Source organism: Melitaea cinxia, chromosome 8, assembly GCF_905220565.1.
Source record: "Melitaea cinxia chromosome 8, ilMelCinx1.1, whole genome shotgun sequence".
In the NCBI taxonomy this organism is placed as follows: Eukaryota; Metazoa; Arthropoda; class Insecta; order Lepidoptera; family Nymphalidae; genus Melitaea; species Melitaea cinxia.
Genome location: NC_059401.1, coordinates 7,484,215 through 7,498,482, shown reverse-complemented (window position 1 = coordinate 7,498,482; position 14,268 = coordinate 7,484,215). Strand labels below are relative to the sequence as shown.

Here is a 14,268-nt window from a genome sequence, read left to right as displayed (position 1 = left end):
TGTAACTAAGTTATTATAATCGCCGTCAATATCTTACAATTCTTTCAATGATAATAACTTAGCAAAAAGAACTAAAATAGTAAAAGTTAACAGTGAGTTTAATGATTTTACAATTTCGCCAACCAAAAATAAAATAAAATTATATTAAATAAAAAGGAGAGATCGTAGCTTAACTAATAATTTACATCAAACAGCTATTAGTGACGATATATAAAAGAGACAACACGCAATACAATATTTATCGTATTAAAAAAAGCAATTTGCGCCACAAACTGCAATTGAAAGTATATTAATAATTACTTTTTATCCCTGCACATGTACATCATACAGTTGTAGGAATTCAACACCTTAATGATTAAAACATTAAGTGGCGATTGCGAGCAATCAAACAAATTACAGATGGATAAGGAAACAGCAACAATAACTGCGGCGACAATTAAACGCCCAAGTGAGGCGGAACAGAAGTGTTACGATCAACGATTAAATACTTTTAGAAATGGTATGTGTGATTATGTGAGCATAAATTATGTTTAACCTACTTTTATAATCATAATTTCTCACCTTGAAAAATATTCTGAAAGTACATACATAAAATAGTATAAAGATAGCAATAAACTGACGGTCAGTACAATCTTAGTTAACATAATTATCATGATGATTGAACTGAGGTAGGACACAGCAAGAAATTTCCTGCTCAAAATATGGAGCAACCCGACTGGGGTAGTACCTCAACCTTACAGAAGATCACAGCTAAATAATACTGTTTTCAAGCAGTATTGGTTTCTGTTAATGAGTAAGGTGACCCAGAGCTCCTGGGAGGAATTGGGGTTAAGGTCGGCAACGCGCTTGCGATGCTTCTGGTTTTTTAGACGTCTATAAGCTACGGTAATTGCTTACAATCAGGTGAGCCGTACGCTCCTTTGCCGACCTTATATATAATTGAAAAAAAATATATAGATAATTTAAACTCGTATTTTGCAATACAATCTTTATTACAGATTATAAAATAGTAAATAAAAGTATATAAATGCTTGTGTAGTAATGATATACTTACATTTGTGGTTAAAAAATTTTAAAGGAAAAGTTAACTACAAATTTATCAACAAACCTTATAGATAGATAAACCTCGTGTAAAATTTCATATAACAGTGATTAATATAAATTTAGAAAATAATATTTTACACGAGTTGACAATAGCAAACAGTTATCGCAATCATTCTTTGAAGGTGAGTTTTGTTACTAGTTTCGTTATTTTGTCCGATGCTATTTCTTTTACGATTTAGTCTAAGGCACGCTATGAAGGAACTGCTGGTACATGTTGAAATACAAATATAACGGTAATAATATGCTATTACAGTGATTCTGTGTTGTGTGTTGTAGTAATAGACATTTTAACGTTTTGTAAATACTAAAATATTTGACTCAAACAAATTATGGAATGAACACAATAGTGTAACTTTTTGTTACTTGTGTTAAAATGTATTTAACATTATCATTTTAGAAAAAAAACACATACCTTAAAAATAATCTGTGTTTATTCTTATTAATTGTTACCTTATAAAATAAAACTTTTTGCATTATTATCAACTTTATAGTTTCACTTTATTTTCTCATTTTATCACCTTCGTCCTATTAACAATATTCAAACCCTTATTATATTTGTCTGAATAAAAGTAAAAAACATTATGGGCCTGTTCTACCGGTTGTGGATAACGCAAGTTGACGTTGAAGTTGATGATGATATCCAACAGATAAAAGTTTTGATTTAAGATATATTTCTATACGCAAATATGAAATATGTGAAACATATGTGAAACAGGTCGTAACTCCTCATTCTACCTCCTGCTGTAAAATTCTATTCGTAATTTATTTGCAGGATAAACTTTATCCACAACCGATAAAACCGGTCCTAAGAAAGTCAATAATTAATTTAGTCACTTTACACATACTTTATGAGACACATAAAGAAATTACTGTATAAAAAACGTAATTATATTCATCATTCATCATCATTACAGCCTATACAGTCCACTGCTGGACATAGGCCTCCACAAGTTTACGCCAAAAATAACGTGAACTCATGTGTTTTGCCCATAGTCACCACGCTGGGCAGGCGGGTTGGTGACCGTGAATTATATTCACTAGGTATTATATAAGAAAAGCTTTTTATGTCGTAAAGATACTTAAAATAACATATGAAAGCAATTATTGTTATTATTATTAGCAACAGTACCTATAAATCTAATGTAGATATAAATGATTTCTTTTGTTTATAACAGTTCCTGAGAAGTAGAATCAGTTTTTTCCGTCGTAGCAATAAACATTTCTTGCCCGTCATTACGAACATCAGCACAACCTATTTCCATACTAACATTAGCAATAAACTGTTTAATTCCCATCGTTTTGTTTGTGGTGTGGAACGAGGCTTACAATTAAAATGCTGTTTTGCCATCCACTTACGACATTACTCACACCTCGCAGTCATCATGGCGCATTCATTTTATTTTTTGCTCGAGTAAAAGCATAACGATGGAATTTCTTTTAATTAACAATACCGGCGTATTTTGAATGTCGGTGCCAGTAACGTTTTAATTCGTGATTGTTGGTTTTTTTTTTTGTTGTTAATTTTGTTAAATGATTAAATCATTGTAAACATACTGTGTTGACTAAAATTGTCATTATTTTAAAAGTGTGCTTTTTAGGGTTCCGTAGACAAATGGCAAAAAACGGAACCCTTATGGATTCTTCATATCTGTCTGTCTGTCTGTTCGTCCGTATGTCACAGCCACTTTTTTACTTTATCTGAAACTATAAGAACTATACTTTTGAAACTTGGTAAGTAGATGTATTCTGTGAACCTCATTAAGATTTTCACGCAAAAATAAAGAACAATAAATTTTGGGGATTCCCCATACCTACTTAGAACTGAAACTCAAATTTTTTTTTCATCAAACCCATACGTATGGATAGGTCTTCAAAAATGAAATTGAGGTTTCTAATATTATTATTTTTTAACTGAATAGTTTGCGCAAGAGACAATTCCAAATAGGTAAAATGTGTGTTCCTCCTGTAACTTCTAAAATAAGAGAATGATAAAACTAAAAAATATATATATATGATGTACATTACCATGCAAACTTCCACCGGAAATTGGTTTGAACGAGATCTACTAAATCGTTTTTTTTTAATGTACCTGATCATAATGTTTACTTATCAATAGCTTAATTTAAAAAAAAAAATACACTATTATTAAAACATCGATTAAAGTTACAACGAACTACAAAAACATTTATATTATGTCACTTGCTGCTACGGAACCCTTCATGAGCGATTCCGACTCGCACTTGGCCGCTTTTTTATATATAAAGTTACCTATAGGTGCCTCATAAAGTAAAGAACACTTTAAAAAACTTCTTACGATTCTGCCTCTAACATCCCACTGCTACTCCACTGCATGTTGGCGGATATGTTCCCTACTATGAGTAACGGTCGCTACGGGAATTATTATAACAACCGAGACCGACTGCTTAACGTACTCTTGGAGGCACGATGGGGAGACCCACAAGGACTGACATCCAAGCTGGGAAAAAATATTTGTACAAATACGAAAACATGTCTCCACCCCGAATGGGAATCGCAAACCGTCGGTGTTTGAGGCGATTACACGCACCACTACACCAGAGTGGTTGTTGTTTTTAACCGACTTCCAAAAAAGGAGGAGGTTCTCAATTCGACTGTATTTTTTTTTTTTTTTATGTATCATCAGAACTTTTGACCGGGTGGACCGATTTCGACAAATTTTGTTTAAATCGAAAGGTGGTGTGTGTCAATTGGTCCCATTTAAATTTATTTGAGATCTAACAACTACTTTTCGAGTTATATCTAATAATGCGTTTTTACTTAACGCTTTTTTCGTCGACCTACGTTGTATTATACCGCATAACTTTCTACTGGATGTACCGATTTTGATATATATATTTTTTTTTGTTGGAAAGGGGATATCCCTAGTTTGGTACCATGATAAGGAAACCAAGATCTGATGATGGGATCCCAGAGAAATCGAGGGGAACTCTCGAAAATCTGCAATAACTTTTTACTGGGTGTACCGATTTTGATAATTTTTAATTTAATCGAAAGCTGATGTTTATCATGTGGTCACATATAAATTTTATCGAGATCTGATAACTACTTTTTAAGTAATCTTTGATAACGCGTAGATACTTGACTATTTTTTCGTCGATCTACGTTGTATTTATTACTCGTTGATGAAATTGAAGTCGGGTTTTTTTCGTTTGTGAGCAAACACAATTATTTTTTTATTCAATTACTCAGTATAACTTTTCATATACTAACATAATATACTTATGTTTTTAACAATAATATCTATATTTACGTCCACAAGAATGTAGCGTTAATATATACGAATAAAAATAAAGACAATATAAATATTTTGTATATTTATATTATTATATATTTTATTTATGAAATTATAAAAGAAATATTAGAAATAAGAAAATTAAATCTTAATAAATAAAACTCAATCATGTAAATACCAGCTGGAGACACTCCTCGTTACTAATAAAAAATATGAAAACGAGTCTACTAGTTGAAGCGATCCACGCCATTAATATACAAAAATCGATCAAGTTAAAACGAAATTATAGGTTATGTCGTAACTCAGTGCTTTTGTATCCGCTCAACGACAGTAATGATACTGTATTAATTCATCGAGCAACTGCCTAACAGCCTGTCACGAGATATCGACGGAGATAAATTTGACAATCGAAAATGATTGTTTATAAAAAGTAACTTCAATTTGTTCGAATTTAATGTATGGATAACTTAGAATTATCGTTTTTTGGCGTTCCGTAATCAAAAAATCGTAAATACTTTGTAATCTGAAGAAATCGCTCTTTCAGCGATAAGACCGCCTTTGTACATCTTCCTCTAATTATACTACTTTTGTTTTGTATCTTTTAATAGTGTGCAATAAAGAATATTATTATTATTATTATCTGTTCTTCACACTTTAATGCATTTTATACATTTGTTACATATATTAAAATGAATATATAATTTATGTCTGTAATCCGTAAATAGTGGAACAGATCAAATCCTTAATAATAGACATTTTTCCAAAAAGTAGGGTATATTCAGGTGTTTATTGTACAGTACAGTAATTGATATAACTACTTTGATATGAGACATAGTTGAAGTAGCCGGGCTTAGTGTGAACTGGGTTTGAAGTTAGAGAATGTACTTTAAATATAGAGGGATAGTTAAGTTGAACTAAATTTTCCGATGATTTTTCATATTGTGTCATGGGGCTGGACTGTATTGGGTGATGTAGTTAATAAACAAATAAATAAATATCTACACAATACACACACGGTTGTCTGTTCGTAAAGTAAGCAACTTAATGCTATAATTGAAAATATATATTCAATTATTAAAAACGCAAATTAATATTCAATAAAGTTTAGTTTTTTTTGCAATTAAAATAAATTGCAGTTATCTTGCTTAGCAGCTAAAATCTTCCCATATCAATAGTAACATTTAATATTGATATATATACAATGAAAAGTACATGTAAAAAATTGTATAATTTCATGATTCGGTAGCAGCAGCTGTTGTTAACCGCGGATATAATCCCTCTTTTGTGCACCGATATTAATAAAATATACTCGGATTTTGTATCTTTGATACTTGTGTTACAATGGCGTAGCTTTCTTTGTAAAGCTTTACGGATGAGTGGCTCTCAACAAGTTCTAGGTCGATTCGATAGAATGCAGGGACTTGCGTCATTCTTCAAAACTATTGCTTAATATTTGTAACTTTATACAATATTACTTGATAATAAAACAAATGAGATACATTTCATACACTTTTAACACGAATTGCAAAGAGTTCAAAGCATTTCAAAGTATATAGTTTTTACATTATAGCAATTATCTTCAAGCAAGATAAGTTATCGCCTAATTTTTTTTTTATTTTTTTTTATTGGTGTATCAATAAAACTAACTTGGTATGAGTAATTAAAAGAAATATATTAAAATTGATTCCAATTTAGGTCAACAGGGAAAAATATTATTTTAAAATGATGAACAAAATTGGAAATTCGAAGATGATTAAATATGTATTAATAGAGAGGGAGAGTGTAAAATGACAGAAGTCTTGGATCGCTACAACTCACATAATAACGAATATGACACACATTAATCCCGGATCATATATTTATTCGGGATAAAACTATATCCCGGTCAATTTACGAGTAATTAACTCTGACCCTCTTTCACGCCTCAGAGGGAGAAGTTTTATTTCGCTCGTAGAAATAGCCCCAAATTGCGTTAAACTTCTATCCCACTGCCTCCTATAAGAATTATATCCATTAAGAAGATAAAATATGTCTATAGTAATTAAACTTACGCTTACATAGTTAATTTATAAAGTACAACTAGAGTAAGCTAAAGGTATATTTTTATATCAAGCTAAACCAAATAGAACTATGAACATATCTACATATGAACTTTAAATAATTCCTCTATTTAGGGTGGTATTTAAAAAAATCGCTTTTAGATATAAGGCTGACGTTACAAAATTGTTTTAAATTTTGTCAAGTAATGTATTTTTCTTATATGTGCAATAAAAAAAATTAATTGTACATATAATAATATCGATAACTATGAAAAAGATCCGCTCAGCAAAGTTTTCTTAAAACTTATCTTTAACACATTTCTAAAAAATAATTTCATTTGTTTACTAGATAACTGTAATAATTTATCATATAATCTAAATAAACTAATACGTAGTGGATCAATTTAACATTCTTTCACATAACAATGCTAAATGATTATCCAGTAGATCCTATCCTAAAGATTGTTACGCAGTAAAAGTTAAAATTGTAGTAACTTTCATTTCGAGTCTCGTATAAGACGTCGCTTTTCTTCATCCTATAACTTTTGAAATTGCCTTCGTAAGTGAGGGACGCGGATTAGCGCGTGCTAGGGCAAATATTTTATTACAGTCCAAATCTCCAGCCCTCAACGTTTTATTGTTCATAAGGCTCGTCCGAGCCAAATGAAAGAGTTTATGGCAAACACATAAGTCTGTCAGTGTTGCCAGTGATAGAAACATTTCCCTATTTTCGTAAAAATTAACTTTTTTAAGGTGGGTGAAATTATCTGCCAGAATAATAAAGTTATTTGTTTTGTGCATAGTTATACTGCCATAAAATAATGCTTTAAATTAATAAAACAGAAAAATAGAATTAAATAATTCAATCCCTACGTACATATTTCTAAAAAATAGTAAGCATATGTATGGGCGTATGATAATCTCAGGTCCGGCAACACTGTCTGATCCGTCGTGTTGACTCAAGTTATTGGCAGTCAACATTTTGCCGGCTATTGTGTATTACTGTTATTGATTGTTCTTCGCACGTGACTTGCGTCGCCGATAATAGCTTGTATCTATTGCGGACACAATTGTATGAAGTACGAACATTTTGTGTAACACGTATTAGTTGTATTTAGGGGTTACTGAAGAAATCTGTTCGTATTAAGGGAAGAAATCTTGCATTTTGAATAACAATATTCAAGTAGTCGGAATTCGAACATAATTCATTAAACATTACTTGTTTTCCTTGAAAGTTAAAAATATTTATAAAATGAACAATAGATTTTGTTGTACAGCTTATAGAAAGTGTACACATACCTACTAGTTGTAGATCAATGTGTAACGGTAGTAATCACTTTAAAATAATACATAGGTATTATAATTTGACGCTTACGCGAGCGACAAGCTGCGATTTATTCACTAAATTGCAGACAATTATTTCGCCCAATCGTATATGCCATTGGTGCACTGTCCGTACAATTATGTGTTTATTGTAAACGGTACGATTGCCAGCCGCCTGTAATTTTCTTTTAATTCGCCTTGTTTTGTATCATTTCGAGTTTATTTTGCCGTTTTTGCTTTGAGATTTGTTGGATTCAGTTAGAGCCTTGAGGCGACCAATTAATTTTTTTTTTAATTTTTTTGAAATTTAATTTATTAAAGCAAATCGCCGTGGCAAGTATCTTATACGTAAAACAATATTTTTTTCGAACATTACAATCATTTATATTTTGATATTTTTTATAATAAAAGTTCACGATGTCTAACCAGTCGTTAAATTGTTTAGTCAATAAAAATACTACGCAACTATCTACTTGAGAAATTAGTTGTATATTTATTTTTCATTTTGTAGTTTTACTGATACAAAATTAAATTCCAAACTATATTTTTGTACGATTATTGCTTTTTACGTATTTTTTTTTTTCATTGAAATAATATTTACTAGACTTCAATGAATACATTTTCAAAATAACATAACAATGTTATTGTTTTAACAGAAAAATTATGTAATAGATCTATCTATACACCGTACGGGTACATTGTTAATGAAAACGCTCACTCTTCTCAATTACAGTCAATCATTTATTACTCACTCATTCGGTCATTTCGTAATCTCTCTCGTAATAAAACTCAATGGTTATTATCTCTGTGCCATAATCTTTGGAACTGCGACTGTAAAATTTTCACTACAGCTTGTTACGAGGCAAAATTAATTATTAACAAGTTGATTTTGTACCTTTGATTATATTCTGTGAATCGTCAATTCCATGCTTCTATTATTCATCTCTAAAAACGAATATAATTAAATAAACAAGACTATTAAATGAGAACGAAGTGTAACTCACATATTTTTTATATAAAAATATGGTCTTTAAGTTTACGGTTTTGATTGCTTTCATCCCAACCTCCTTTAAACACATAAGTGATATAATTAAGGTTTCGATTCTATCGATTCTAATTTTAAATAATGGCCGGTAATTTAGAGCGATCATTTGTCGAGGACAGTCAGTCGGTATCGATCAATAAATCGATGAAAACCGATAATAATAACCGTTTACAATCGACGTTTCATTTATTTAAATGCCTGATCAGTGGATTCACCTAATAATAGTCATAATCATAATCGAGGAACGTTTTGTTAGTTTCGAAGGAATGTCTTAAAATGCTATTTAATTTTTTATCAAAATATTTTTGTGTACGTTTTAGATTTTATAGTAAGATAATAAAATTATATATGATTGAGAAGCAGTATTATATTACAAAACAATACATATAATGAACATTAATGTAAGGGACATTAATGTTAATTAGCAGTCGTATTTCATTATGTTCTACAGTTGTTGGAAATCATAGTAAAATTCGTCGTAAACGAACAAACTCTTGTTAACCTGATGCGGTCGACCCACGGTCAGGTCTCAATTGAAAAGAGTCGTTAAATTACAAAACATACGAGTGAGAAAGAGAACGCATAGAAGGGTTATAGTAACCGCAGGTTATTACGAGATTTAACACGTATTTAGTTAATTAGTAAGTGCGGTTGACCGGCGCGGTTGTCCGGTGTGTTCTTATACCTACTTTGGGGATTTGTAAATATAATTTTTGGTAAACTAACCCAATTGCGGTCGTTGTATCACAATGTGATTTATATTTTATATCAGATTATTTAATTTTTAATTTTTGATACAAGTATAAAAAATAAAAATCTATCGAATTATTTTGTAAATTTACATGTATTCATGAGAAGTTTATATATTTTAGTATGTAATTTTGTTTTCTTTATTCACTGGAATACAATGAAGTAGTTAAAATATCAGGGTTAGTAAAATTCGTTTATTTTTACAGTACAAACAAAAACAACTAGCACGTAAAACTCAAAGCCAACAACAAATACATTAAACGCGGTGTATGGCTGAGAAGATAACAGGCGGTTAACTAAGTAAATAGACCCGGCCAATTAATTCAGGGTCCATTGGTCATAATGTTTGTTTGACTGTAACTTTGTACGATTTCCTTTTATTGTGGACGCCTTCGTATTTTATTCAATATAAACTATGTGATGAATTCGTATTTTCGCAGTTTAAAAGACATTCACAATCACTTTGTAAATACACAAATATATGATTGGCGATGACAATATTTTTATATAATATTTTGTATATAAAAGTGATTGTTTAAATCTAAATGAGTCATTGTTACATATTATATTAGTTGTTCTATATAGTCAAGGCTTATCATGTGAATTTTTTTAAACTTATTTTTTCTAAAAATTTATCTTATCCTCAAAGGTGAAGAAATCAAGATAAAAGTTCTTGTTTTTCGAAAAAATTTTAAGATAGGCATATCGGCTGAAGATCGAAAAACGTCTAGGATTAAACTTCGATTCCTTGTTGGAAAAACTTGACGTCTCAGTAGTAGGACATTTGATGCAATTTTACTAATGATTATTTAGATAGATTGTTTGGCGATGACAAATTTTGCCAAATAACTAATATTATATTACAATAATTAAAAATGAATCCTTAAACAATCACAATTAAAAGTATGATCTATGTAAAGATTAATAATTGATAACTGTGCTACTAATTAATAAAATGTATAAAATACTTACACAAAAAATTCAACAATCACTTTCACTAAGGGATCTATGATATTTCTAAACATTAACAGATACGGGCCATTCAAATTTCGTGATTTCTAAATGTTAACGATTTGTGGATATTTTCAAATATACCTGATCCCGAATCGTGTAACAAAGCGAACACATATTAAATACTCAGCAATCCTAAAATCCTTTGTAGAGCGTACAATGGAAAAGGGTGTTTCCTTAACGGTCCAAACGTTAATTCGTGTTTAATTCGACACCTTGTTAATTGTTTCCGACACCCCAGTCCGTTTGGTGACCTCTGGGAAGAGGGGGGGTACGGACATCCAGGGACCACCCGATACGAATACCCCCATAGGGGGTCATTTTAAGAATATTTGCCTTACACCCCCATGTTTACACGGGTTGTTTGTGGTACCCAGAAAACAATAGTCTCGAAATTCATTGCTCATTTTATTATTGTTGATACACCGTTTTACGGGCGATTCGATTATTGGAACGAGTAATTAAATGATAATACCGGGTATTAATTGAATTTTACCTGAGTCGGTACGCGATTACATTTAAGTGGTATGCTATTTATTATAAGGAATTGAAAACGGGAATTTATATTTATACCGTGCCCAAATTTTTATAAACCCTTGTTGGATGTAAGCCTTAACAATGTTTACGTTTCCAATTATATTGAAACATAATTAAAAATAATAATGAATAGAATTAGGTTGTTAAAAAAATTACCCATTAAAAATATGCTTTTAGCGATGCGTGTGAAACGTAGTGTGAAGAATCACGTCCGCCATCGAAAAGGGAGGATCCTCCGACCAGACGGGTGTTGTGTCTGGCGGGCTAACGCCCCGACGGTTGTTGTCGGGATCTTGTATATATACTTATTCACTTTGAAAACTCTGATAGCGCGATGTAGCATACGTCAATTTTCTCTAATTACGTAGTTTGGTAGTCGTTCGTATTTCGCGCGATAGATGTCGCCACATCACTCCCCTCCGAGACCGGAGGTCGATAGCAGGTTAAGTCGTCCAATGATCTTGTGATGCTTGCCGGGCCAGTGGAATGTTCCAGTGAGTCGGAACCAGATGCCGCATAGTTCACGGTGAGTCGGAACTGTCTGCGGTGATGCTGCATATGCTCCAGTGAGTCGGAGTGGTGCAGTGTTGCGTAGTAGCTGCTGCTGCGTCGACCAGGAGAGAAGTGCGTCTCTGCTTGCTGACCGGCCGAAGTGCAGTGTGCTGTGCCAAAGTCGCTGAGAAGGCTGTGGGCGATGACCAGGAATGCGCGTCCGCTGCATGCTGGTGGTCAGGATACCCGTGGTAGCCGTAGATGCTGGCTGGCTGAAGCCGTAGATGCTGGATGCTTCTTGCTGCTCGAAAGCTTGAGGAAGTGATGATGACGATGAAGGTTGCGCTGATGATCACGTCGGGGTCACCAGTTTAGCGATGCGTGTGAAACGTAGTGTGAAGAATCACGTCCGCCATCGAAAAGGGAGGATCCTCCGACCAGACGGGTGTTGTGTCTGGCGGGCTAACGCCCCGACGGTTGTTGTCGGGATCTTGTATATATACTTATTCACTTTGAAAACTCTGATAGCGCGATGTAGCATACGTCAATTTTCTCTAATTACGTAGTTTGGTAGTCGTTCGTATTTCGCGCGATAGATGTCGCCACATGCTTATTACCTACTAAAATAATAGGTGTAAACAAATAAAAGTTTATATTCTAATTTCTTGCATGTGTTGCAGAAATGGCTCGGATGGACAAGTCACCGCTTCTGGCTAATGGTTACAATGCACCGCCCACTCACCTGGGACCAATGGGTTTCATGCACCAACATGCACTTATGTCCCCTGGTATGCCTCACCACGGTGTGCCGAGACCTGACGGCTCCATCATTAAGGGTCAACCGATGCACAACATGGAAGCATTGGCAAGGTAAATTTTTATTGAGTTAAATATTACTATCAAAAATATATGCAAAATTTTACGTTACCTGCTCTACCTAAGTATGTATATTGTCTTTGAAGTAGTTCCTCTTAACAAAAGTTATTTTAAAGAGATCGCTATAAACGAGAGTTATACTCCTATATAAGGCCTTTAGATACTTTATAAATTTAAACGTATATTCCTACCTAGATTATAATTTTGTTATTGCTTGAACTCATGTTGAATGAAATACATAGATAGATTTTTAAGGGGATTTTGTTTTCAAATAAGAATATAATATCTTCTACTTAAGACGTTCCTATACGATTTATGCTCCGACATCTGTCAACGTGAATAGGCAAGTCATACTAACTTTTCTAATATGGCACTAATATACCGTCACAACTTTAAAAACGATATTTTAATCAATGAAAATTACACATTTTATTCAAAATATATTTTTAAATATTCTCTTTGGGTCTGTAACGCCATCTAGCGAATAAATCTAGAATTTATTATTTAACACCACTGTTCGCAAATGGAGTTTTAAATATATTTTGTATTGCAATATTGTTAACTATAAATGACTATTTTTAAAAGGTTAAACATTATAATATGTAACCGATGCATTTCGAATTAGTAATAAAACGTCAATAAACAAATAGTGCATTATTTTAAACGAAGCTTACAGCGGATATTGGTTGCGTTAAACTGTGGCTTCCCAAACATGGTTCGAGCTGGTATTAATTCTGTATTATGTACCATTTTCACCATGGAGGTGTATGTCGTAAATTATGGTGGCATTGACTTCGTCTATTTCCGTTTTATTGATTGAAAAATAAACGACACATGTTAAATTTATATTGATTACCATAAAGATCTTGTTTACGTTGATCTAGTTATGATATTATTGTTTAGAAGTATATTGTAACACCCATTTACTTTAATAATTTTTTATTAAAAATATGCGACATATGAACATATTATCAAGTTTTATATTCTACAACTGTCAATTCTGGTGTTTACACATAATTAAAGTTTGCAACGAATTATTAATTCTTTTCATAAACACATAAGATAATTTCATCGAATTATATAAATAAATGAATAATCAACATGCGGAAATCGAATAACACTATTTAAGTAAACACTCCCACCCGTGATGCGTTAAAACAATTATACCTAATTAACCCATAATGAGCTTATATACATAAGTTAATGAAAGTGAAGCCTATAAGCGGGTCACAAGTGATACAGGTTAAATGACTGAGTTAATCCAATAAGAAAAGTACAAACACTGAGTGAGGGCACTTCCGTCCGAAGACCCGCAATGCTCACTTGACTTGACTTACCCCAAGCTTACCCCACGCTTACCCCACTGTCTTACTGCCCTGCCACCCATGTGATTCAACTACAAGTACAATAACCTACACACGTATTATGTTTCTAAATATAATAATAGTATAACTTGAATATAACGCATTTCTATATTATATTTACCAAATATAATAATATTGCGTCATTCATGAAAACTATGTTACGTAAGAGAAAGATTATATAACGAAATGTCCTTTTAAAACCCAGTAGATATAAAGAAACGAATGTAGGTATTGTTATATCCGCAACTAATTTCGCGTGACGTACGAGTATCTGTAATTGTGGGTTTGTACATACCTAAATGTTTTGCCGCATTTTAGTTTTAATAGTTTGTTTTATGATTATTTTATCTTCCTTTGTTTCTTTCAAATATTTTTGTTTGCTTAACCATTTCTAAGACTAACATCGTATAGTGTTACTTATGATCGGTCTAGATGTATAACCAGGATAAAAATTAA

At 32.2% G+C, this 14,268-nt stretch overlaps 1 protein-coding gene across 1 annotated transcript in view; it reads left to right on the top strand.

The window, feature by feature from the left end:
• Positions 1-14,268, top strand: part of LOC123655639 (dachshund homolog 2) — a 147,423-nt gene that overhangs the window by 65,441 nt on the left and 67,714 nt on the right. Inside the window, exon 3 of the mRNA XM_045591402.1 lies at positions 12,253-12,442. Within this exon, the coding sequence (XP_045447358.1) occupies positions 12,253-12,442 (190 nt within the window). The remainder of the gene's footprint in view (positions 1-12,252; positions 12,443-14,268) is intronic.